The following is a 27,869-nucleotide window of genomic DNA, read 5'->3' on the forward strand; positions in this document are numbered from 1 at the left end:
CAACTTTGAGATATGGTACATTGAAATTTTTTTTTTTTTTGACAAATATGGCTTATAGCCTTACAAATGAGTATCTGTTCTACGAAATTCTCGGGGTGAGCCAGGGTCGAACCCAGGACCTGGGACGACAGAGGATAAGCTCATTACCACTGAGCTATCCAACCGTGCTCGGTACATTGAAATTTAATTCAATTTGAACATTGATACGTAGGGAATCGAACTTTATGCTAAAACTACACTGAACTACATGTCAAGTAGTTCAGTATTGTTAAAACTTATTTGAGTCTTCTGGCACAAGTTAAAACTTAAATAAACCTAGATAACCAACTGCAAAAGTTGTACATAATAGCTTCATCATATTAGATCTCTGATGTACGATTATTGATGTTCGTCATGTAGAATGATGAACGCTAGAAGGATACGAGAATCAAATGTTTTTCACAGAGGTTATTGTTCCTGTAAGCTAATTTCTCATGGAAACATTCTTTTGCAAGTATTGTCAAAAAGAACCTGGAGAAGACTTTTGGAGTGTTTTTCTTTTGGTAACTTTAGTAGATGTGCAACTTTTGTGTATCCAGCATGTTGCCTAAACAAAGAAGCTTCTTCGACTTCCTGCCTCATCTCCTGCTTTGAAATTTGTGGTCGACTCAATGCCCACTGCATTGCCCATATGCCCAACGGACGCATGTAGCCAAGAGATCGATATCCGCCTTTCAGGTCCCAGCCCTCTGGAGACTGGAAAGAATAACTGCAGGATCATATAAACATTTCTGAGATACCATAATTGCGAAGGGTTTTAGTAAAAATCAGAAATTTGCTATCTGGTAGTATCACTTAGCTATTTATCTTTAATTTGGTCACAATAATTCAGGACACAGTCCCAGGTACCTAAATAAAATTTTTAATTTGGAAAACCCTACCTTGTAGTAAGTTAAATATTTACACCAACAATATTTTGCATTGCAAGTGTCAGTCAGCAAGGCCAAGCACAAAATTATATCAAGGATAATTTGGTAAATTAGGACCCGGCCTCTGGTTATCTGTCCTCTTCAAGGCCTTCAGGAAGTAAGCTTCTTTGCACTTTTAGTATATTTAAGAGAATTGTCATTTGTTGCTTTTAGACAATAATAATTATTTCAAGGCAAACGAATTTTAACTCACCCTAGCCCTTCTTTTGACCAGACAGTATCATAGACTCCACTTGCAGTTTGAAATCCCATATCCACCAAGTCTTCTTGAACCATATTTGCACCAAGAGCATATGTAACTCCTGCCCATATTTCTTTTGACTGCAGTGATGACAAGTCAGGTTCTCCACTGGGAAGCATTCCATTCAGAGCACCCATTTTTCCCTCATTCACCTTCAGCACATTAAATGAGTAGACCTTCTCCAGGGCAGATTTAGCTTTTTCTGTATCAACGATTGGTGAAAGACCACAGGCTCGCGCATACCTACAGAGTGAATATTTAGTTTTAGGCACACCAAGAAAACTACTTGCATATATGATATAACTATGAACGTACCATTGTCCTGCCAACTGATCAGCTTGGATAGACGAACTATTAGAACTACCACTGTCGTCGTAGTTAAAGTAAGAACCATTCCACAGCTTTTCATAAACTCTCTTTGCTTTCTGAAACTTAAACCAGAAGTAATCCGCATATCCTTCGTCACCAATTTCATGTGCCAGAGCTGAAGTAGCCTGCAAAGCTGCTACCCACAGCCCACCACAATATGCACTCACGCCAGAGACGGACCATGTATCATATGTCTGATCTGGAAAACCATCATTTTCTATCATCCCATCTCCGTCCTTGTCGAATTGCTCCATGTAAGCCATTGCAAGGTAAACAGCAGGCCAAACAGCTTGTGCAAACTTTTTATCACCTGTTGCAACCACATCCCTATAGACTTGGAGAACGAATTTTGTATTCAGATCTTTCCAAGTGTCCGTATTATAAAGATTAAAATAATTAACTTCGAACCACGGATCAAACATTCCGATATCATGAGGAACAGCGCCAAGAACATTCCTTGGGACCAGTGTTCCGTCATGCAGAAGAATCCTTTTCGTAGGATCATGCATCATTACTGCTGCTGCAAAGTCCCTCTGTATACTGAGTTCAAGTTCCGGGAATAGCATGGCTAGCGCAAATGATGAGTAGAAATGGACATCATACGTGTTACACATGTGATATTCAATCCCTTCATAGTAAAGGAATTGACCAATATTTTCCTCTCCCCCCTGGAGCAAATTTGTTCCTATTGCTGAATTCAAGGATACCGGATTGTGAATCTCTTCAAGCAATGCTGCAATGCTCTCAAGTATACATACAGCAGTATCTTTGTGTTTGGAATCGATTTGTTTAAGGTCATTACTGGACCTATCAATGGAGAATTGTCTTTGTCGTATTACAGATAGATTATGAATGGGAGGTGCTCCATCTGCAAGAAAGTAAAAGCTTAGTTATCGTCTAGCTGAACATGGCATGTAGCACATTCTATCTTTACCTGTCCATATTGTCCCCCCTGCATTAAGATAGTAGAGCTCGTTGAAAAGAGTGATCGGATACCTGAGAAAGTCACTAGAAGAATTATTATTCATCTGCGGAAGCTTGGGTGTGACAAGCAAAGAAGTATCTATAAAAGCTCACCATTCAGGAAACCTCTTGTCTTCAAGAATCGGTTTTTGCCACGCTTCTATCTGGGACTCCCAACTGCAGTGCTCTAAAATTTAGATGTAAAAGAACAAAATTTAAACTGTTATCCTTTTAAGAGTAACTCTACATACGACTAGGATATAATCAACAACAAACCAAATTGTAGAATTTGTTTTCCAGTCATCCCACATTAATACCTTAACAGTTAGAATCTTTCATTATCTGAAGAAAGAATAGAAGCTTTACCCAATATAGCATCACGTGCAATATCTGCTGCAGAATCACCCTGAGTGCCATAAAATTTAGTGTAGCGCCTGTTAATACAATTTTCAATCAGTGAAAATAAAAGCATATGTTATAGAATTTTGTTATGCCCAGCAAGTGGGTACCACCAACAAGGGATTACATGACCAGATCTATGTATGAAGGTGCTCAGCTCTAAGTAAGTTTATGCAAATAACATTTATGCTTGTGGGCTAATCAAATTCCGTACTTCAAAATTAAATAGATCCCCACCTGTTATAACTCTTTTTGCTCTGAAAGTGCACTTGAGGACAGTCCCATGCCAATGAAAATGTAATGGAGCGAACTGCATCAGGAGGAACTGTCACGGAGGCTGCAACTGCTGCCCCGATAGAGGACCCTGATGCTGAAGGCATGGCCACTTCAGCAGAATTCAAGTGATCAAATGATCCATGCTTCAGGGCGAAAAAAGGTTTGTTAGTATACAGCACCTGGATTAAATAGATTGAGCAATGGGGTATACAAAGATGGAAGCATCAGATAAGATGTGCATAATAAGTTTTTTGCATGAAAGTTGTGCTTGAGGCAATGGTGTATACTTGTCATCAGCTAGTTCACGAGTTTTGATGTGAAGTGATCTAGTGAGATTTTGTTAAAACATTTGAAATTGATTGTCTTTTAGAAGGCATGGATCTAGAAGACATTCAGTCAGAGCATGTTGATCATCAAGGAGCATAAAAATCAACTACTGAATGAGTTCCACTCAGAAGTTGCTCGATCTAAAATTGTAGTCAAAAAACTTTCTTATGTTATTGATTGTAGTCAAGACTAATAAGTAGTAACAAAATTGTGTTTGAGGTTAATTATCAATCTAGGTCGTGTTTTATCTTACATGAAAGCGAACAGAAAGACATTAGGAAAATTCAGCTTACATGTCTCATTTCAATTAATCTCCAAGAAACTTCCACACTTTAATGTGTAAGTGCCTAAAAAATATGAATTTTTCTGAGGTCACTCTGATTTTCCAAATTTTCTCCTATGTGTATCATGCTCCTAACAAATTATAATTAAAACATTATGAAACACAAGAACAATGACAAGTGACAATAAGAATTATAGGCCCTGAGAGAAAAAAACAGCAGATGTAATCTTGATTGATGAACTTTGAACATGAAGAAATTTTGAATAATCATCAGGTTTAAGTTACGGAAACAGAATCATTAGAATTTATCTGTGAAGTGCGAGCTTTTCTATGACACAAGTGAACAGTAGGAGACGGACCTTTTTTATTTCATTCCACATGTCTTGTGCTGTGATGCCCGGAGAGTTCCCAGACGTTACAAAACAAGGGCATTCAGAGACATGAACATCTCTCGTCTTTTCTGCTGCAATAGCAAAAGTTACAGGTGGAAGTCCACTGGCACTCCTGCATCAATTGGTAGTCAGGGCAATAGTTTTGGATATATTGGAAAAAAAATCTAATCATGGTTTCACATTTTTATCAATTCTAGATATCATAACTTACATGTGATGCAGAAGTACACCACGAACTTCATCCTTTGGCCTAATAAAGTTTAACAATATAATTTAGAAATCAGCCAAGAAATGTTGTCAACCCTCAACACTGGGAAATTGTATTAATCTAATATAATACCAAGTAGCTCAAGAAAATCGTAGTACTTATTGTCTTGACTATTTACAGCAGGCCACAAACTAACAATTGTTAAAATAATAAATTTCTGTAAAGAGGTTGACTTGTAATTCTTACATAATCTTGGAATTGAAATGCTTGCCAGATAATCCAGATACCCCACCAACAGAATTCTGAATATATTTAACCAAAAAAAATTGTTACAAGTTCTAGTTGTTGGTCAAGTAAATGCCTTTATTCTCTAAATATAATGCAACCCGCGGATGGCTCTGGTTGATATAATGGACAGCGGTACCATATGTATCAGTTGATAATATGATTTGTTACTATGGAAAACAGAGCTAATACCTCCCATGTGAAAAGCAGGGTCACGTCAGCTGGATTCTTCCCATAATTAGACAGCTGAAACAAAATGAACCAACCTCTTACAGCAGGCGGTAAACTATCTAGCCAGAAAATATAAAACAATCAAGTGTTACTATCTTACCGTGAAAGTAAATGCTGCTACAGGGAAGCTGCTTTCCTTATAGTTATGAGGTATGATTGGAGAAATCTGACGTGACACTATTCTCAGTTCCGGATCAGGTTCTCCTTCATTTATAAAAAAATTCATTCAGATATATAGTAGAGGAGATACATTTAAAGATCGTTGTGGAAAACGATGGCCCATTTGTTGTCATGAGTCATAAGATTACCCTCATATACAGTCCAAGACCTTGGGTATAATGCATGGTATGTAGAATTATGCCCATTTAGATTCCAGTCCCAAGATCCTATCCCAGTAGCTAAAGCATCTCTGTTCATTCACATCAATTATCATTGATATTTAGAACTATTTATGCAAGAATAAATATGCATACACTTGTAGAGAAATAAGCTAATTATTTTTTCCCTTTTTTAGCTGTAATCAAAATGAAAGGCTGAACATCTGTTAATTACAAGGCAATACATATTCATATAAACAAGTTTAAGACCATCAATACAGTAGCAGCTTACTTTGGCATTTCTGGGCTCCTAGGGCATAGTACAGTCGAATGCTTTTCGCCATTTGGGCGTGAAACAAACACCTGGAAAAGAGATTGTAGGTACAACAATAGTTCAATGTTTTAACAAGCCCAAATGGTACATTAAACTATAGAGAATAATACTAGCAAACTAGTTTTAAGAGCTTATGTTCGAACCAAGATTTGTAAGCTTGGGTCACTGAATGTTTTCTTCTAGAGTTTGGTTCGCGAATCTTTTCTGTAATCCACTTCACCTCTTCTTTTTAAATATCCAAAGAAATTACACATAAAACGAGTGAGCAAGGAAAATAAACTAAATTAGGCCCCAGCATTCTTACATCGTTTTTTGCACCCCAGGTTTAGCTGCACTTAAGCAGTCACATCCTAGGTGCTTGGCAATAAAATTATATACAAAGGGTGCATAATTTACGATGTATACAACTTAATTAAACCAACTTTGTGAAGTGTTCTTCTATCATTATTGTGATGGATGGAATTTTATCTTCATAATCATTTCTGTATTCATACAATGTCAGATTAGAAGTATTAATTATACGTAGGCAAAAGAAAAAATTAGAGGTTCACTAGAATTGGTATAAGGATAGGATAGTGCTATCTAAATAAAAAGACATCATACACACCGAAAATTGATTAGCCAAAACTGGTTTATCTTCACAGATTCTAGGAAATAGTTGCCAACGCAGAAATTCACCCTTGTATGTTCTTCCAATGCTTCCTGCACTGAATTTTTAATCTTCAGACACACAATCGAAAGCTGATCTAGGAATGTTCATATCGTATTACAATACAGTGCAATAGATTTTGTTTGAAATTAAAGGTAATCTGGTAAGCTCACCTTTATCAGAATTTAGTGATATCTTATTACAATTTAGTGATTCTAGTACTTATTTTCTGCATGAACTTGCGTATAAAGTATCTAAACATTTGAGAATGTCAATAGATTGCAGTTTGATTGTTCCGTAAGTTGATACTGTCCTTGAACTACCACCAATATAAACAGCCAGACAGGAAACTCTAAGAGTCTACTAAATTGCGATAGCGTTTGGTGTATTCAAGTGATAGTGAGCATTGTGGTAAGTGCTTATAAAGTGGTCGAGTATTAAATTCTGCACAGAAGCCGATCACTAGTTATCCACACATGATTAATTATGAGGTTAGCTGGTGGGCACTTGTGGCATGGATGCCATGCACGACGCACCGGATGGTTATTTTATGCACACCAAAGGATAGTGATTGTTGGTTCCATTGCCATCAGAAAATTATAAGAAGCCAAGCAGAGTTTTAAAAACAAACATAAAACAGTATGTATCAAAAGAGAGATATTAACACAATCAAAGAACTCTAGAATGAGACGATGATTGGTAACAGTGCTTTCTTGAGAATAAGAGTGAGGGATTAGAGTTCCTCCTGATGCAGTAATATAGAGTTCATTAACTTCTCACAATCAATATCCTTATGAACCCTTGGTTGTCAAAGTTGTATATTTAATGACAAGTAAGCAAGTTTAGGTAATATGATCATCTGCAAGATTTATATGCAAATGTGTTCTGTTTGTACTCTTCCTTAACGCAGGGAATACCCCTAGATATGTAATTTTTTTTCCTTATTCTTCTATAAAACTTTCATTTAGCAAAAAAAAACATAGAAACATTAGTGTTTAAGAAGGTCTGATCAACCAGTAATGCATAAAAGTAGCACATGTTTGATATTTTAATGCTGTAATTAGAGTTTGGGTTTTGTAAAAAAGAAGATAATGTTAACATTTATGTTTCATGAAGCAAAGTGTATATCCAGAAAAATAAATAGACTTACTTGAGAATGTAAAATAAAAATCTTTAATCTTCTGTACAACTCACATTTTAGTACACTGCGTATATGAACAAATCATAGTGGTAAAAGAAGAAATATATACCCAATTCCACCTAATGGAACTCCTTGACATGATGTGACAGCGCGCTTTGTAAATGGATTGAGAGCTATCCCCTGAAATGATGAAAATTATGTGACATCCTGTTACCGTGGTTGGAGACATTTATCAAATAATTATATCAGTTGAAAAAAGAAAATTACATTTCCCTCGGCAGCTTCTTCTCTGAGTTGCCGCCAGATACGATAACCTATTGGAAGCTACAAAAGATAAACAGTGAAATCAATGACAGAAGGAAAGGGCTAATAGGCAGCAGTCATAAATGAAGATTGATTAACTTAGGTGCTTATATAATACTTGGAACCCTGTTATTATTAATACTGTGCACAAGTGTTTAAAAGAATACACATATAAGCACTGAATTGCATTCAGCAACAATGGACAACTTAAGCACTAGAAAACCATATAATTTATACTTGCAATATCAAAAGTTCGCAAGAAGTACGTTGTGGAAGAAGTTTGTCCTTTAAGAATGTCGAACTTAAAAATTTGTCCAATCCTATTTTTCCTTTCGAAAAGAGTCCTCTTTTAAAATAAATGTTGTACATGATACAGCCACTCTTCCAAAGTTGTCATAACAGTTTCATCAGCATAGCACCCTCTAAACCAAAGTTATTTGTCAGATGTAAAAAAGAAAACAGCGACATCATTTATTTTCTCAATCTAGAAATAGCAATCTTCTTTTTGGACTGGACAGAATTTCAGCTTAAAAGTGGGAGTCTGCTTTTAGCGACTTAAGACTTGATACACAAACTCATTGCACAGTCACTATAATGTCCATACAAATAGCATTAGCTTCAAGGGAAATAAATTTTTTGATATTTGGAGGGCAACTGAAGATGCAAAGAAATTTTCTCAGGTTGTGATTACTCCAGCTTATGCCATTTCTCCCGTGTTGGATCCAATAGTGTTGCACTAAGAAAGCAGTAGGTCCATATAAAATGCATACTTACCAAAGAGATAATATCTTTCCAGTTTATACTGAACTCTGAAAGGGGAATTCTTTGGCTGTCTACTTTCCTCTGCCAAGTTATGGATGCTGGCTTCCCAGGATCAACTCTGTCCTACGAATGTCACCATAAAGAAACTCAAAGCAAATTTGACATCAATGAGGACGAAATAACAAGTTCAAACCAAATATTAGCTAGCCTACCTTATCACAGGAGTCAGGAAGTTCTATCTCTTCATCATGACCGTTGACCAGCATTTTCCTGAAATGAAATCATAAGGAGATGAACATCCAGATTGTGAATTTTGGGAAAAAATGGAATTAACATCTTCTCGCTCTCGCTATGAAACATTCAAATAGAGCTAGTCTGGTTGGCCGGCGCACACAGAATATCACCATCACCGAAGAAAATAAAATTTTAATTCAGTCAGTGGTTTTTTGCTCTGCGTAGAGCTTTCAATATATTATGAATTTTTTCAAAAAAACTTCAAAAGTCGATAAGGCTAAGAAACTCCTCAACTATACAAACATCCACACAGTACACGAAGACAAATTACCAACATACTCGAGTCCAAAAATTAATCTCATATCAAGTGTCTGTGTTACTGTACTCCTTGAAAATACTTCTTAATCGGTATCCATTATAATGTTCATACCAACAAAGAAAGCGAAAAAAATCACAAAATTTATACCATAAAAAATTAATCGAATACTAATTTGACTTCCTGCAAAGTTAATTGCATTATATGTTATACATGTTGCAAATTCAGGTGTATCAGCTGAATATAACAACAAAGATGAGCAAAGTCAGATGATCGAAACACAAATCGCGAACAATAAAAATCTAAAAACACAAATCGCGAACAAAATTAAAAGCATGTAATTACATAGATACTGCTGAAACTAGAAGAAGCGGATTATGACAAAAAAGAATGAATTCACTTAGAAACAAAATGTAAATGTGTTTAAAGTGTTGAATCGAATTAGAAATGAAAGATGACGAGTCGCAATGTAGCAGAGTTAGAGTTATTACCTGGCTTTGAGTTTTGTCTGGAAAGGGTGTGTAGTGTTGTTCGGGCAGATGTAGAAAAGAATGCGAGGGAGGGAAATTTATACATTTACGTCAAGCCTGGTTGCAAGGGCCCTACATGTGGGTCCCACGGGTCACGGTCACTATCCTAATTATTTAACTTAAACACTTAATTGGTTAACTATTTTTTACGATAAATGTGTTGACTAAACACCAAATTTTATGTATTTAATTTATTTTAATTTATTATTATTTATTATTAATAATGATGAGCTCTTACGTATATAAAACCCTCACCAATAAAAATAAGTTAAATACGAGCATAGGATGGTACACACTAGTTAAACGTATTATTCTGAGGACTAATTTTACAATTTGGTTACTCAACTTGGTAATTGTTTTTAACGAAGAATGAATAATGCGTACCCGAATAAAAAAGTGCTTGATGTTAACTGGGCACCTAAATGAACCGGTGCTTGATGGATATAGTAAAAATATGGTCTTGCAATTATAATTAACCACATACTCAATTTAAAAAACCGATTAATAATTTGTATTCAATTTCAACACGACTTGATTCAAATTTTAACTGTGTGGACATGAAATCATTATTGAAAAGAATTTTCTTTGTCACAGAAACTTTCATGTTAATGAGTTGTATTAAAAAAAATACAAAAGAAAAATACGTTAACGAAAATTTAGATAAAACACTTTAAAATCTGAAAGAAAAAGTATATAAAATTTGGGAGAAAAATAATGAAATTTTATTATAAAAATATCTACTGACCAAACACCAGTGATGTTGAGATAGCCTATAAATTTAGTATCGGTTATCGGTTTAAAATACAAGCGGCTGGCTGGGGTCAAGTCGTCAAGAATCAATTAAGCGGCTAAAAAATCAATTGATAGAGATAATTATATGATACTGGCAGATAAAACAAGACACTCCATTTGTGGTGGTTTCTTAGGAATAATTCGACCTCACTTTGATTTCAACGGAGGAGCACCCATGCATTGTAGTACTAGTATACATGGAGTTGTCCTGAGGATCGATCGATTTCCACTTATAAATGTTGTCAATTGTCATGAATTTGAATCCTTTTCCATATGCTTTGTATATAAGAATTAGTCTTAGGCATAAAGAAAAGATAGAAAACGTCACAATCTGTTAAGAATATGAACTCGGTTTATCAATGTCACAACAAATGCAATCTAATCTTATGTTGTGTTTGGTTAGAGAGAATGAAATGATTGAAATTAAATGAAAATGGCAAAAATAGTAGTAAAATTTTGAAAAAAATTGAGTGAATGTAAGATTATCATACTGTAATAAGATTTGAAAAGAAATTCCCTCCCAATACGTGATTTAGTACATGATGATGTAAGAAATGAAATTGATAAACATTTGTCATAATATTCTTCAAATTATTTTAGTTCTTTTGATTCATTCGTGTCAATCAAACGCAACATTAGAAAAGGCGTCCATCGTTTGTATTATATATATGCTGTCTTCCGTTTAGATTTGAATCTACATGGCAAGTGAATGCCGGCTCATGAATGCAAATCTGCTAGGGGATAGATGCCATTCCGAAAATAACATCTCATTATACTCAGGAAACAGATCAAGATGATGAGGACTAAGTAAGAACATTCATTTCATATAGTACATTTTAGCAGAACTAGTCTTATTTGTCAGCATACAAACAATTAGGAACAAACTGCTCTTCAACTATCACCGGAAATAGCTCCAGCAATTGGTGCTAAACTGTACCAACCATTATGATTTATGACCTTACAAGAAAACATTACAAGAACATACCCGACAACACAAGAGAATGTATGAAAAAGTCGGTGTCGGATGCCATTCCGCATATAAGGTCTCATGAGATGAGACTCAAGCTCTCAGCAAATGGATCTAGATGTAAGAATTAAGATGACAACTAAATACGAACTTTCATTTCATGCAGTTATCGGTTATCACCAAGCAACTAGAAAACGGATCAGGGCCGTCTTGTGAAAGCCAAGTTACATGTTGACCTAACATACAGGGAGACATCTTCAACTATCAGTGAGATTAGGTTCAGGCAGTTGATGACTTTAGATAAGCTGTGAGATCAGTTCTATCTTGTGGCTTCTTTAACCCGGGAAAAAAACATCTTTGTTTCAGGAATGTACTGCACAATTGAAGTGAAGTGAAACATCTTTGTTCCAGTATAACTTTCATTAATAAGTACTTTAAATTTTATTTATAAACAAATAGCTCAGTTTAGACTTTAGAGAATAAATGAAATAAATCCCAAACCCAAGCTTTTCATTAGGAATCTTGATACTTTTAAATGTGTTAGAGCTGACCCGATGGGAACTGGGCCTTGCCTGATCCAAAGGATCACGGTTTGCACATCACCCGCTCCCGGGCACTCATCAGAGCTGAAGAAACAGTGGGAAGATTTCACCGAGGGGGATCGAGTCCCAAACCATGCGTATCACGGCCATACTCTTGTTAGCAGCATAGTATGAACAACCAGCAGCGGTGCCAGACTGCCTTCAAAATGGACCGTTCAGATTTGGTCCTGAAAAGATCACAAGATAAAGCACAAATCTATAGGTTATACATGCTAAAAATCATTTCTCTCTACTTGCTTTAGAAGCAGTTACCACTTACCGCATCATGATCGCACCTACTATTGCGATCAAAACTGGGGATGTCAACTTTAGATTATATAGGAGTAATAGGTGGTACATGATTTGGGTGTTCATGATCAATATGGGTTGGGTTCTTAAAATGATATGATATGCTATTCTTTTTTTTTTTTCTTTTTTTTTTTTTTTTTTTTTTTTTTTTTTTTTTGCTAAATATGATATGCTATTCTTTTGCGGAACATCCTGATTGAATGTTTTGGATAACATTGGTCATATTTTAACTCAGGTTCTTCTGAACTATATTGTTTTGAGGATTTTTCTTTTAAGATAAAAATATTTGACAAAATGATATCCAATCTTGAATTCTATGAACTAAATTCATACCATCTTTAGTTACTACGTATTCATGAATCGTACATTTTTCTCCGCATGTAAATTATTTGTGTACGTCTAAAATATGTAGATGAAACAAGAGGCATTAAGAGAATAAAGATTCTACGTAAATGAAAACCAAGAAATGATGCCTTCAGTCGGAAGATTATATTGATTATGGACTGATTTTAGTAACAGCATAGCCTGGCAACCCAAAATACAGTGGTAGCAATAAGCTAATGTCAACAAATAGCTAATACTACCAAGTTAACGCTAGATACTTTACAACTTCAAAACTGAGTTTCTGCAATGGCACAACTGCATACCTATTTCACGGCTAATTTGCTTTTAGATCTTATGCTGTTAAGCAGCAGAGAGCCAGGGAGCGTAGGTCATCTAAGAAGCTGAGGTGATCCGGGTGGAGATGAATGCTGGCTAGCAGAGAATAGGCTCAATTCCACAAACCTGCCCATGCTTTCATAATTGTCCATTGTCCCGAACAATGCCGACTCATGCTTATTTGAAGTACCAGAACTACTACCAGCGTCAATCTCTTCAATGGTAGTTCTGTTTGCAAGTAGTGAAATGGTGTCAGCATATTCATCACTTATCCTTCTCATAGCTTCCAAGTCCTGTAAATTCTTCAAGGCTAGCGAATCAGCAATTGGAAAGTACACCAGCAAAAAAACACCCACCCCAGCACAACATAAAAAGGAAAGAAAAGCCAAAAAAGCAAGAGCCTCAAACCAAAAATGTTCAGGCTTCGACAGAACAGATAAACCAAGTAACAGAACCCTCAAAGGAAAGAAACTAGCAACTGAAATTATTAAAGTATAAACCCTCCTCTGCAACCCCTTATTGATGACCAAATACAGAATCCTCCTTCCAAGCAAGAACAAATATGTAGTTATCATCATGGCAAATATACCCAGAAATATGGTGCTCAATAAAGGAAAGGTACAGAGAGCAGTATCATCATCAGCCTGCTTTGTAGCTCCTACTGTGTTTGTGAAATAATGTGGCAAGTGACGCTTATAACTCCCGCCTTTATTGAACTTTGGTCCTATTAAAATCACCATTAACTGAAGAATGAACACAGGAAAACAGAAAAGAAGAATATAACCGGCTGTTTTGTAATTCCATTTTTGGTTCAATGTCCCAGACTCTGTCTCCTTTAATGATGCACGTAGGAGAAACACAAGTGTGAGAAAAAGGCAAGGTTCTGCCATCCCTAGGTTTGAAACAATGTAGCATTTGCAAACAGTTTTCTGCCATTTATAGTTAGCATTCAAAGCTCTTCCTTCACGTCTTATAAAGTTTAACCTTATGATCTCACCAACACCCCACCAAATTGCAAACACGATAAAAGCAATTCGTATAATCCAAGGACCGCTAAAATAGCCAAGCTGAACAAAACCCTGGTTATGGACGCGACTACGAAAATAAAAGGAGTACACGATGCATATCACACAGATCAGAACAAGAATTGCAACTAAACAGATTGTCACCACGCCGAGCGCATCAGCATCAAACTTCTTCTGGGGCATTACCCAATGAACAGACTCCACGCATGCTCTCCGCCAGCATGGATATAGAAAGAACTGCTGTGTGCTTCCCTCTTGCAGGATTCAAGAACTAATACTCTGGTTTACAAAATCACACTCCAATCAGTACTCAGAAGGCATGACATTTTGAGCACAAATTCATGTTTAGCCATTGAATGCAATTGCGCTCGCTCTTCATAGTGTATAAAACACAATCAAATTCTTATAAGCAAAATTTACAGGAAAAAGAGTTGTGTGATTCGTATCTCCATGATAAAATAGTCAAACAATATATCTAAAGTTATGAGCAAACAAGTCCAATAATGAAGCACAAGACACACAAAACCCCTTATTTGACTGACGGTATGCCGGTGACAACATTTATACAGTATAGATCAGATATTATTTGTGCCACTACTATATGCAACTATAAGTCTATAACAGAATAATTAATTTGAATTCTTTGTGTTTAACTTCTTCAAGAATCTGTCCAGAGCTGTCTCAGAAAATCAATCACATATTCACTACTCAGCATACTCGATATAGACAATGATGTGTATCATAACGGTTGTCTCAAACATTAAAGCTACAGGAGCCGCCACAATAGCTTAGGATAATGATGTACAGAAAGTATGCTCCGATAAAGCGAAGTCAATAGCTCTGATCTATCTAAACTAAACAAGAATTTAGTACTACACACACGAACACTCGATAGCTTGCAGCAAAAATGTAACCGAAATAACTAACAGAAAAACGGTACTTAAGCGAATAGTCAACAAGAAATCACCTAAAAATCATCACCCGGTCAACAACGGTATCTTAATCTGACTAAGAAAAATCAAAGAAACAGCAGTTCAATTTGACCGTTGGTTAAGATCTGTCTGACTAGACAAACTAACTCAAAATAAGCAAATTAGTTCCGATTACATATAAATTCTTAATTAGGCTCTAATTACCTACTTAGCTAAACATATAAGAGCTCTCTAAACTATATTAAAAACATATGACACATTTATCGAGGAGTTGAAGTTACGAATCGTTGAAACAACAGTGAATGAGTCGAAGTACAAGGGGATCTAAGAGAGAGCTTACTGTGCGGCGACGGCAAGTCAGCTAGACTCAACGAGAAGTTCGGTTTAGCCGGCGGCGATCGTAAAACCTTGGCTAGGCTAGCAGAGAGCTATGTATGTATGTAGAGACAAACAGAGACAGACGTACGGTTGGAGAGACCTGAGAGAGAATGCAAGTAGAGAGATATGTGGGGAGAGAGAGAGAGAGAGAGGGTGGGGTTTTTGTTTGGTGACAGACTGTATCCAGCAAATAAACCCAACCAACACCGGAATACTGTATTTATTATTTACTTTTTCTTATACTTTATTTTTACTTATTAAAATCAGCAACGAAATTGGAATCCTAAGAAATTTATTTAAAAAGATATTTATTGCATACTCGATGTTTTAAATTGATTCGCATACTCTAAAAATATTCAAATACTACCGAAAAAATAGTAAGATATATAATATGGAAAAAGAACTTCCCTTTTTGGAGATCATTATCAAATTTTCACCTCTTCCACTCCGAGCAACTCATTCCCTGTTTTTTATTATTTGTACTACATTTATTAGACACGCCATTAAAAGTATTTACATGTCTATTTCCTAAAATTTCGTCAAAGGAAAGACTTGAACATGTCTGTTGACTGACGGATAAAAAAAGAGAGGAAACTTTCAAGTAGGCGTGGGGAAAAAATTGTTGGTCTCATTTGTTATATTTTCGTGTTTCATGTATCCGTTTATTTACACGAATTTAAGTTGTATATTTCAAATACTAAGAGCATCTCCAACGGCATTGGCTATAATCGTTGGCTGAATGGGATCTGTAAGATATTATGTAAAATTTGCTGAACGACATTTTGCTTCCATGGTATTGACTATATTGGTTGGCTATAATTTAAAAAGAGTATGTTATTAATATTTTAGTTGTTATAAGTAGAATATATCAGTTTAATATGGTAATAAATGATGTGTAATCATCCTACAGATTTCTTACAGGTCTGTAGAGGTTCAACAAATTTAGCCATCTATAGGAGGTTGGCTAAATTTATAGACAACAGATCACTATGGTTGGAGTGTGAAATTTTGAAGTGGTTGGCTAAATTTTTTATTTTTGGTATGATTATTCACTTTTTAGCTAAGGGGATGCTCTAATATGATATTATTTCAAAAAAATACTAACATGATATAAATTATGTTGATATCATATTTCAAATTCTGACACGTACATAAAATCAAAGAAGAAATTCGAGTATCAGGGATAGTTTCCGCCCTCGTCATTTTTACAATAATTTAAAATTTTCAATATAAAATTCTATATTTCTGTGTAAAAAAATATATTTGATCCACCTTAACATTACTAATTAAATTAATTTTAAGATAAGTCAAACTAAATTTTAATTTTATTTAATGAAATTTTTTACTTGTTGACTATTTTGTCCAAAGTAATTTTATTTTATTTTGACAATTGTTCAAAGTAATATTGGTTAGACTTAGACGTGATTTGTTCTTTAATTAGTTAACCATTATAATTAACCGGATATATATACAAGACAATATAATGATTGTTAAATAAAATTTATTTTATTAAAGTAATAAATATAGGAGGCTAAAAACTTATACAACCTCAATTCTTGATTTAGTGAGCGAATGACGATGTTGCCCATTTTAAGTGTGTCGTTAAATCTTAAAAATGGTTGCAGACTTGCAGGTTGACTGAGAAATTTTACACATTTTTTTCCTTCTTTTTTTATGATGAAAAAATCTATCTAAAGTGTAAACTCCAACATAATGAATTACAAGTTAATACTCATCCCCATATTTAAAGAATGTAAATGCTCTTGGTGTTTTATATATGTCACCTATTAGCAACCAAAGGGAAAGCTAAATGTATTCATTAACTTATATACTATTATGAATTGTCTTGACTTCTAACCTCTACTCCAAAATCTTTCGATTATGAAAATTGTGAAAGCAAGTCTTCAAAATTGAATGAAAGATTGATTTCTCAGATTAGTTGTTAGTGTATATATGGATTACTTGTTAGTGTATATTGTTAGTGTATATATGGATTACTTGTAAGTGTATATTGTTAGTGTATATCGTGGAGAAGATTGCGGAGACCATTCTTGCTGAGGATCATTGACTCATGTTATTTAATTAAGAAAAGTCGATCACATGACAAATAAATCGTATGTTTCTACTTTTATTCATTTTGATCCCTGATAATAGATTTCTAATTCTTTTCTGCATAACATGACACGATGCGAAATGGAAACATATACAAAAAAATATACAATAGGTATAAAAAGATGAAATTCATAATATGCATCATGAATATTTATTCCATAAAAGTTCGTCATCACAAAATATAAGCACTAGTCATGAAGGATAACTTATTTTGATGAATACGTCTAGGAGAGATGGAGCCTCACTTTGGTGAGAAAAAATTAAAAATAGTTCGGAGAATAATTATACTTAAAATTTAAATTTTAAGAAAGCTGATAAAATTTTAAGGAAAATTATTTTTATATATACTGAACTAATTCATAATTTACACTACTTTTAATAAACATACAAGTGTAGAATTCATATACATATTAAAGATGCACGATTTTAGGATTGTGGATTATACATTGATCATGACAAGGTGTGATAAAAAACAATAAGATACATTAAAATGTGACCGTAAAGTAAGGCTCTGTTATTTATAAAAAAAGGTTTTATTTTAAATTTTAAATTATAGAAATATAAATTTTTGGTTTGATTTTTGCAAATATTTTATAAATTATAATATATTTCTGAAATGATATTCTATTAAAAGCACACATTGAACTTCATTTTTTAAAACAACAAATAGTCAATTAACGGGTGTGTATTCGATTGGGATTTTAAAGGATTGTTTTTAGTGTATGGATTTTAATGGATTGTATGAGATTTTGATTTTGTGCGGATTCTTGATAAAATGTCGCAGAGTTGATAGGATTTAGGTACAATGCTTCAAAATCCCATTGATTTTGGTGAGATTTCAAAAAACTTAAAATACACTGAAGAATGCCACAAAATCCATCATTTTATGAAATGAAAAAAAATCCATCAGCATTTGAATACCATCAGATTTTAATGGATTTTAAACAATCCCAATTGAATACCATCGGATTTTAAAGCATAATTTAAAATCCCAATTGAATACCATCAGATTTTGTAGCATAATTTGAAATCCCAATTGAATACCTCAAGATTTTAATGGATTTCAAACAATCCCAATCGAATACCCTCGGATTTCATGAATGCAAAAAAATGCTTTAAAATCCCAATCCAATACACCCCTCTAAGTTTATGCCACTACTACTCGCTCCTTCTCGATTTAAGTTTTATACCTTTAAAAGCAGTATATATTAAAAAGAATATCTGATTTGTGATGTTCAAATTCGACATACCTCGTTTTTAGTGGAAGAGTATTCATGATAGAATTGTTGATCAATGGGCTATATGATGATAATGAACATTTGCACGGTCCACATCGAACAGAGTTAAATAAATTCTGATGCATTCATTTTTGTTAATAGTAATATATATTTGTGATTCGAAATCCGAAGGAAAGTCAATCAAAACAAGATCAAAATACATGGGAAAGTGGATTAACCCATAATTGGGTGAAATAATTAGTATCGACCCATCAGGAAAGCTTGAGTTTGGTCAGATAAAAAGGCTACAGAAACACGATCATCGAATCTAATTGCTTGCAGTTATGCAAACTACACACCCTATTTCCTATATTTTTCATATTTGGGAAGAGTAATTAAAGATGCCCGAGACATGTTGTTTTAAATTTCAGAGATAGATTTGTGAATACTGTAATTCACTGAGTACAATTATTCAGTTGATGATCGTGTTTGTTGAGTGGGAGATGTCCACTCTGAATTTTATAATGCGATTTTAGAAAAGTTTTTAATAAAATTCGATCATTTTGTGACAAATTTTTTTTAGTTATATTAAAAATTTCAAGAACTTGATCTTTTCTTTCTTCATTTTTAGAAAACGCAGTACTTATATAATTTATCGTGCTGCGCTTCGCTAAAAGTTTCATATCTATTGAATTAAATATTAAGATGCACCTGAAGAGCAGCGCCTGCGTTCCTATCTAAAAAAAATAAAAGACATCTACTTATTTTTTTCAAAACTAAAAATTTATTTTCAAAATAATAAGCCAAGCACCCACAAAAATCGTAGAAGTAAGGAGTCCATCGTCACTCCATCCCAATCTTTAAATATTTTTGCACCTTCAATACACTCCGAATTCAACGGCAGACCATTCACATCTGAATAAATAATTTGCAATCCCCCAAATGGATCCGTTAAACAAACTCTAAAACTAACTAAACAAACGCCATAACAACTCCACAACCCATGATTAAGACTTGAAATTGACTCACCAACTCCAAAACTAGTCCTCCTCCACGTACAATACAACACTAATCACACCCTAATAAAAAATCATCAATATCATTAAAATAACAATAACACCATTAAAACAAAATCATTGATGATGAAAACAACAAAAATAAAACAAAGAGAAGATTTCAACAAAAAAGCCAAATGGGCCCCAATTTGAAACTCCTCCTGTTAGCCCTATATAGCACACACGTATAGCACAAAACACCACTTTCTTCTCCTAATTGCCAAGTGCCACCACCAGATAAAACTACCTAGCCTATACTTACACTGTTACATACAACATTATTCTTTTTATATATGTATATATCCTGCGGTGTCTATGTACTGTGGGCCCCTGTCGTATTGCTTGCTTCCTTCTCTCTCACGAGACGTCCATTTCTATCACTTTCTGTTTCTTCGTTGTTTACATTTTGAACATTACTTACTGTGGATATATTGTATATGTATGCGGGTGTCTATAAAGAGAGGTTTTTTAGGTTTTGGGTGGGGATAATTACCGGTTTTTCGCGTTTTTAGGGGAGCCCAGATCCGAAATTTACTCTCTTTCGTTAAAGCTAGGGTTGTTGATTGAATTCAATTTGAATTTTACAAAGGGGTTTTTATTTGCTGCTGCCAACTGGCGTTTTCCTGTGTGTTTTCAAGCTTGGGTTGGAGGAAAATCACTGCTTTTTTCAAGATTGGTGGATGATTTTTCTGGGATCAGAATTTGGAATCAGAGTTTGTGGATTTTGATTTGGTTTTTTGGTTCTCTTGTTGCATCATATACAAAATTGTTGTTTTTTAATCTGCATTCGTGGGAATTTGTGTCAATGTGGCTGGGGTTTGATGAGATATTTGGATTTGGGGATATGGGTTGTTTATGTATCCTTGTTTTGTGAACACCCATTTGGGATTTTCTTTTAATATTGGACTAGGGTTTCAATTATTTGATCTGTTGGGGTGTTTAGTTGGAGGTATTTAATGTCATTAGTTTAGGGAATATTTTAAAATCGATCTGTTTTTTGGGTTGAAATTCTAACTTGTTCATGAGCCACGATCGTGGCTTGGAGGGAAGGTTGTTGATCGTATTGTAAGGTTAATGCCATCAAGATAAGGGTTTTGTGGTGTATTGTTAAAGGGTGGTTTATAAAGTATTGAGTTTGGGAGAGGGAATTGGAGGCTGGTATGGGCTGCATGTGCTCAAAAGGTAGTTCTCCACATTCTCACACTAAAGATAAAGAATTGAAGGTGTCGAAGAAATCAGCTCAGAGGCTGATTAGTTCCTCTAGACAAGAAGATGTCGGTGTGGAGGTTGATGGGAGTGGAAATGATGCCACCACACGGTTGATATCAACTGAGTCTGAGGAAGTTGCTGCAGGGACCACGCCTCCTGTAGTATATGAGAAACCAAAGACACCTAATATGTCAGACAGGCGACCGGCAGTTGACATTGGTATGGGTGGACAGCGACCTAATATGTCTAGGATTTTAAGCATGCGGAATGGAGTTGATGGTGCACAAGTTGCTGCTGGCTGGCCATCTTGGCTTACTGATGTGGCTGGGGAAGCCATCAAGGGATGGATACCACGAAAGGCTGACTCATTTGAGAAATTGGACAAGGTTTGTTACGCCCAACCACAGTTATGTTTCTTTGTGAGAATGCATTCATCACTACTGTTATTTCACAATAATGTGCATTTAAAAGGGTATTACAATATTATATGGTATTATTTCACTCACCACTAGTCTTATGGTGCACAAAAGTAGATATATCTTTTATGTTACTTTTATGTAATCAAACTGCCTCTCTAGGTGATTCTCCATGCAAGTATAGTGTTATCTTGATGTAAAATTTGGCAAGATATTTCTATGGTTCAATTATATGTTCATCAGTGTCCAAGAGAAAGTCAAATGCAATCCTATGCTTGGTTCTATTGCTATCTTATAGCATTAAATGCAACAACACTCAACTCCAAAGGGGTTCTATATATGGATGCAGTAATTGCATAAATGCATCCTTGGTTCTAATTTGAAACCAAGGATGAATCCATCCAACCTTGCCACATTGTCAATAACTACAAATGGAGGGTGAGATTTAAACAATTATTGCATTGTACATCACTAAATACCAAAAGCATATTGAATTGGGTAGAAGTTAAAAAAGTTATTCAAATTTGGAACTAGTTGTGGAACTTGCATTAGAGTGCAACTTTTATTTAGCACTAGTAAACACTTTTCGATGCTATATTATAGCAATAGCAATATATATTTAACATCTATCATTGGACCTTCTCTAAATATGAAGATTTACTCCAAGGTACTTTGAAAAACTTGTGGGTTGCACATAGTATCACACCAACCATGCACAACTAAATAGATTCTACATTCTAGCATCTACATCATGTGAAAAATAAGACCTTTCACATTAACCAGAGCAGTGGAAGATCAGTATAGAAAACACGTGCTAGTCAGACATTCGTTTAATATTTCTGCCATATTATGACGTGCTAAGTCGAGTTTCCATGATCTGATATATAATTTGACATCATGTAGTTTTTTTAGGGCTTCTATTAAGAGTATAATTAGTCTTTTTTCTTATACATCTATGTATGAGCTGGGCTCGTATGGTTTGGAATTGCATTATTGTTGATTAATTCATCGTTTAACTTACATCTAATATAAACTTCTGGCTTTGGTGCGGCTCTTTTTTTTTCTTTTCTTTTTTGTTTGGATTAGATAATTAAAAATGTTCAGTAATTTACCTCCCTAATTTGAAGAAAATGGTATGTACAGATAGGACAAGGGACTTACAGCACCGTTTACAGAGCACATGACCTTGAAACTGGTAAAATTGTTGCTTTAAAGAAGGTGCGTTTTGTTAACATGGATCCTGAAAGTGTTCGTTTTATGGCAAGAGAAATCCTTATTCTGCGAAGGTTGGACCATCCTAATATCATGAAGCTTGAAGGCCTAGTCACTTCTAGGGCATCAGGCAGTTTGTACCTTGTATTTGAATACATGGAGCATGATCTTACTGGGCTTGCAGCGTCGCCAATGGTTAAATTTACTGAAGCACAGGTTTGTTCTCCTCTGTCATTTGCTATTGAGGAAGTTTACTGGGTATAGATTGTTATTGAGTTTTTATAGTCTGATCTATAGCATGGACCAACTAATAATATATCTTGTATGATTTAGTCATTAAAGTAAATTTCTGCTTGGCCCATATAGCTGAAAGTTTTTTCCCTGACTTCCTTATCTTCTTACATGAAGTATTATGCTATTTTTATCAGATCAAATGCTATATGCAGCAGCTACTTTGTGGGCTTGCACACTGCCATAGTCGTGGAATTCTACACCGTGACATCAAGGGTTCAAATTTACTCATCAGTAATAATGGTAATCTTAAAATTGCTGATTTTGGATTGGCGAACTTCTATCACGCTAATAAAAGGCAGCCACTAACAAGTCGTGTCATTACCCTGTGGTATCGGCCTCCTGAGCTTTTGCTTGGTGCAACAAATTATGGTGTAGCTGTAGATTTGTGGAGTGCTGGCTGCATTCTTGCAGAATTATATGCCGGGAAACCTATAATGCCCGGAAGAACGGAGGTACTTCTTTAGTTATAAGCCGAAGTGTCTTCTCTCTATTCTCGTCTGTCAATGAAATGATATGTTCTTGTCTCCATTTAAGTAAGAATGTAATTTAAGCCCCTGGAGTTTCATATTGTGTATTTGCATATTATCCTTATATTTAAATATTTAATTTAATATTTAATATTTAATATTTATAGTTTCCTTGGAAAACTGTCTTAGCATTTTTGCAATTTTGGATTCAGACTATGTTGCATGGGCTTCATAATGGAGTTTGGTGTTGAAGTGATTAACTTTTTAACTCATCATTTAGGTTACATCGAAGAATAGAAAATTTTGCAGATATGGTATTATGTTTACACATGCCATGTATTGTTACTAAATAGTAAATATCAATTGAAGCAAACTAACATTAAAATTTTGAATTTTGAACTGATAATTAATGATAATCAATTGTTCTTTTGGTTTCAGATCTTATTGTGATAGATTAATTGGAAGTAGTAAGTGCTTGTGTTTGTTTGATATATGGAGTTTTAAGATGGGTACATATTTATAATTTTTATTACTTGAGATGTCCAAATAATAAGCTGAAGACTTCACTTTATCCACACCTATGCTGGTATTCATACCTCTGAATGTGGGGGATTGATCCACATTCATAGAATCAGATTTTAGGTGAATATGGTGGCCATATATTGTTGCAAGAAATTGTAGCATCTGGCTGTTTGGAGTTTATTTGTAAGTCCTATAGAATGTAGAGTGTAGACTGTTTAGAATTAGTCAATTAGATAATAAGCCGACTATTAACTGAGGTTTATGATTTTTGATTTAGAAGGAAGCTATTATTTCAATAATAACAGAAAGATTTAACTTTATATTTGAAGGGTTGGTGCATACCATAAAACAACTGCCACACACGCACATATGGGAATCAAGCTAGAGAAAAGATGCAAAATATACAAGTAAAAGGATGTTTAAAACTTTTCTGAAGAACCCAAATTAATGATTGTCTTTACTCACTTTGCGGCTAAATAAATGCATATTGTGTTTATCCAAGTGGGAAAAACTATCACTTCTACCCAATGACTCCTATATACTACTCTGAGACATTCCACGTTAATTTTGAATCTTTATCGACTGTATTTAATTGGATTTTTCCCATGCCTTTCATCCTTTTTAATATCTTTTAATTATTTGTGGATTATTTTTATCACTATTAAAGGCGTTAACATGGAGTTTACAATCTATGAATTGTTGGAATTAATATTTCTAAGTTAATTGACAGTACAAAGGATTATAAATTTTATATTTCTCGTATAGTCCTATGTCAGCCTCTCTTTTGCAATAATAAAAAATAAAATCATGGGACTAGTAACATATTTCACTTTGTGTGCAAGAGTTTTTACTTTTAAGTATGTCATGGATGCCGTTTCTATCAAATATTTACTACTATCCTTGTTCTTTTTCTTGTAGTTTGTTTAAAATCTTATTTTTGTAGTTTCACAACAATGGTAGATTGAACTAGATACTAATCAGAGCTTCTTTCATTTCACCACCTGTAGGTAGAGCAACTGCATAAAATTTTCAAACTCTGTGGTTCACCATCTGAAGAGTATTGGCAGAAATCGAAATTGCCTCATACAACAATTTTCAGACCTCAACAGCCATACGAGCGTTGTTTTGCTGATACATACAAGGATTTCTCTCCTTCCGTGCTATCACTTTTGGATACCCTCCTTGCAGTAGAACCAGATCGTAGGGGATCAACTTCTTCTGCACTACAAAGTGAGGTACATCTGTTCACTGTTGTTTCATAGACTGACTTATTTATTTGTCATGTCTTAAGATTATATCTACTAGGTCTTGTTAATCATTATGCTAGTTCTTAATTTCTATTGCTTTTGTCTTCTCATAATAATTTTTTGTTGATAGAATCTGCTACAAATAGCTGTTATTGACCTTTTGGTTTACTTGGTTGCTATCAGCAAGAAGTTTAGGACCCTGCCACTGTATAGTGTCTTCCCAAGTGGAATCTTCTGTATTGTGGCTGAGATACTTTTCTTTTTAAATTGTATATAACAGCAACATTTTGATGTCTACTTTTATTGGTTTTCTTTTATACAATTATGATCCGGAACTGATTTTTTTTTGTTTTGTTTTTCTTATAGTACTTTACAACTAAGCCTCTTCCATGTGATCCCTCAAGTTTGCCCAAGTACCCACCAAGCAAGGAAATTGATATGAAGCTTCGAGAAGAGGAGGCAAGAAGGTATAAAATTGGTACTTCAGTAGGATTAAATCGTCCTTTATTTTTTGTGATATAGAATTGCTCAGTTCAATCTCCAAATTAATTAAAAAATAGTTCATGAAAGAGTATTAATTGCATAATTTATAGTGATGCAACTGTATAGGATTAGAGCAGAAAGTTGAAATTTGTAATTCTTGTGCTCTATAAGGCACATTGCACAGACAGAAATATTGTAATGTGTGCACGCCATTACCTGTGAGCTGCATGTGGTTCTCAAAGTAGAAACGCCTGTTTGTATTGGATTCTGGTGTTTCATTCTGGTTGGTTCAAAATAGTTGTTTTTGCATAGAGAGTTCTCCCTAGACAAACTTATGTGTTTGAGTCCTAGTAATAGATTATTAATAATTGTCAATAGTTGCTTTCTGCTCAGGGATTTCCAGTTGACACCTTAATTAAGTTTGCACAGCAGTTCTCAGTAATTATAAATGTTTCTAAAATTTATATTGTGTTTTTATTGATCCAGGCAAAAAGCAGCTGGTGGTAAAGGACGCGGGCATGAATCGAATAGGGGGAGCAGAGAATCTAAAGCAATGGCCGTTCCTGATGCTAATGCAGAGTTGCAGGCATCAATACAGGTAATTACTAAGCTTGTTCATGTCTGTTTGTCATGATGTAATCTGTCTACAGCAATTGTATATTGTTCTATTTCCAATATGTATAAACTGATAACAATTTTTATCTGGCATTCAGAAGCGGCAAGGTCGAACAACCCCTACAAGCACCAGTGAGACATACAATCCTGAAGGGGATAGTCGTTCTGGCTTCCCTACTAAAGGCCCTGTACGACATGGCAGTCGCCATGGTAGAGTGATGAACCTAGATTCTATTGGTTCTTCCAGACACGAAACAGAATTTAAGAGCCAAAGATCTTATAGACCTCATGGAGCTGCAGCATCACAGCTGTCCCAGTTTTCTAATTCAGTAGCCGGTCATGGAAGTTCAAGACTTGATCTTAGCAAAGATAATAGTGCTTCTTCAAAGTGGTCAGAGGAACGCCCTAATGTTAGATATAAAAACTTCAATGACTCTGAGTTGTCACATCATTTGCTGGATAAACCAAATGCTTTATACAGAAAGGATGAAGTGATGCCTCAGAAGGAGACTGCAGTGGTAAATCTCATCTTCCTCAGTATTTTATTATTTTCTTAATATACACTGCCAAAAAGCAATTAAATAAAATATAGATCTATCTGTCTAGTGAAATTTTTTGTCGTCATAAATGGTAAACCTTATAGTGGCAGAGAACACGAGGGTGATGAACTTTGTAAAGAGTATTATCTTCTCTAAAAAGAGTATTAATTCGTCATCATGCATCTATGCCCTGATTTGTCTAGTGTTTGAATCGTGATGATATACGTGGAAAGAATAAACTTTTTATGTGGATACTAGGTATTGTAAGTTTATATTGCACTTGAAAACCTGGTTAAATATTATTTTGGTTGTTGCTCTAGGCTCATGTTCCAAGAAAGAGCAGGATCCACTACTCAGGACCATTGCTCACTGCTGGCGGGAACATTGAGGAGATGCTGAAAGAGCACGAAAGGCAAATTCAAAACGCGGTTCGCAAAGCTATTCTTGACAAGACCAATAAGAAAAATGGCTATGCTCAAAATGGACAAAAAGAACCAATAATGCAGTATGGAGCGTATGCACGATAACCCCTTAACTAATATGCATTCCTTCCTAGAATATAATTGGAACTCTAGCGGAATGGTGATTCTCAAGAGGTGCCAAAACTAAAGCCGACTTGGAGTTCCTATGGGGTTGATTGCCTGAGATCTTCTCTCAATAATAACTGAGACGTGCTCTGGGCTTTAAAGATTCAGAAACGCATGAAGCTGGAGATCAAATCATCCATAGCCATCATCGTATATCAAGTGGTGGTTGTAAGAGACTGACACACCGGGAGAATGTTCGGATAGAGCCAAGGGCCAAAATCTGGTGTTTGGTTGGTAGAGATAACTAACTGTATAGCTAATCTTGTTTCAGTGAAGCAGAACAATATCCTCACATTGTGTAAAGATTGAATTGATTTTCCAGTTTAAAGAAGATATATACATCAAACAACCAGCAACTATAATGAAGTTGTGCATAGCAGAAATATATATATATTGTGTCTATATACCAAGTTGTGCTCTTTGTAGTGCTGTTTGAAAATAGTTTTGTGTTGAGGGACATGAATGGGATTGAAAAAAGTCTGCTTCTTCAGTGACTAATAAATATTAAATAATAATCCTGTCTTGCTGGATTTCCTTGTTTGCCTATGCCGAATCGGATCATAAATTTGCAGAGTAGAATCATATAGTAGAATCATATAGTTGTTTTGAATTTTGATTTTGTGCTAATTAAATGATTAAACATTTTTTATGAGCAAATTAAGTTGGTTGACATGCTAATTTTCAATCTTAAATTATTAATATCTGTTATATTATATTTATGA

At 34.8% G+C, this 27,869-nt stretch overlaps 3 protein-coding genes across 4 annotated transcripts; 1 reads left to right on the forward strand and 2 right to left on the reverse strand.

The window, feature by feature from the left end:
* Positions 1 to 298: 298 nt before the first annotated feature.
* Positions 299 to 9,529, reverse strand: LOC108206679 (uncharacterized). Of its 2 annotated transcripts, XM_017377058.2 has the most exons (20): positions 9,490 to 9,529; positions 8,661 to 8,718; positions 8,461 to 8,571; positions 7,651 to 7,707; positions 7,493 to 7,563; positions 6,201 to 6,300; positions 5,552 to 5,622; positions 5,251 to 5,351; positions 5,043 to 5,146; positions 4,904 to 4,957; positions 4,673 to 4,728; positions 4,430 to 4,468; positions 4,186 to 4,330; positions 3,178 to 3,359; positions 2,908 to 2,975; positions 2,656 to 2,728; positions 2,513 to 2,574; positions 1,525 to 2,446; positions 1,162 to 1,452; positions 299 to 748 (listed from the first exon to the last, which is right to left on the reverse strand). In XM_017377058.2, the coding sequence occupies exons 2-20, from the start codon at positions 8,712 to 8,714 to the stop codon at positions 472 to 474; spliced, it is 2,838 nt and encodes a 945-aa protein (XP_017232547.1). In that variant the 5' UTR covers positions 8,715 to 8,718; positions 9,490 to 9,529; the 3' UTR covers positions 299 to 471. The 2 variants fall into 2 exon arrangements, with proteins under 2 accessions (XP_017232547.1, XP_017232548.1); XM_017377059.2 differs by lacking the exons at positions 6,201 to 6,300; positions 7,493 to 7,563; positions 7,651 to 7,707; ... (1 more) ...; positions 8,661 to 8,718; positions 9,490 to 9,529 and adding an exon at positions 5,737 to 5,812.
* A 2,755-nt stretch (positions 9,530 to 12,284) lies between these two features.
* LOC108209951 (uncharacterized) lies at positions 12,285 to 15,367 on the reverse strand. The gene is made up of 2 exons (XM_017381167.2): positions 15,135 to 15,367; positions 12,285 to 14,141 (listed from the first exon to the last, which is right to left on the reverse strand). The coding sequence occupies exon 2, from the start codon at positions 14,043 to 14,045 to the stop codon at positions 12,891 to 12,893; it is 1,155 nt and encodes a 384-aa protein (XP_017236656.1). The 5' UTR covers positions 14,046 to 14,141; positions 15,135 to 15,367; the 3' UTR covers positions 12,285 to 12,890.
* A 4,414-nt stretch (positions 15,368 to 19,781) lies between these two features.
* Positions 19,782 to 27,509, forward strand: LOC108209291 (probable serine/threonine-protein kinase At1g09600). Its single transcript, XM_017380114.2, has 8 exons — positions 19,782 to 21,151; positions 22,325 to 22,609; positions 22,822 to 23,139; positions 24,684 to 24,911; positions 25,290 to 25,390; positions 25,893 to 26,004; positions 26,120 to 26,539; positions 26,881 to 27,509. The coding sequence occupies exons 1-8, from the start codon at positions 20,717 to 20,719 to the stop codon at positions 27,085 to 27,087; spliced, it is 2,106 nt and encodes a 701-aa protein (XP_017235603.1). The 5' UTR covers positions 19,782 to 20,716; the 3' UTR covers positions 27,088 to 27,509.
* The last annotated feature ends 360 nt before the right edge of the window (positions 27,510 to 27,869 follow it).

Source organism: Daucus carota, chromosome 2 (genome assembly GCF_001625215.2).
Source record: "Daucus carota subsp. sativus chromosome 2, DH1 v3.0, whole genome shotgun sequence".
Lineage (NCBI taxonomy): Eukaryota > Viridiplantae > Streptophyta > Magnoliopsida > Apiales > Apiaceae > Daucus > Daucus carota.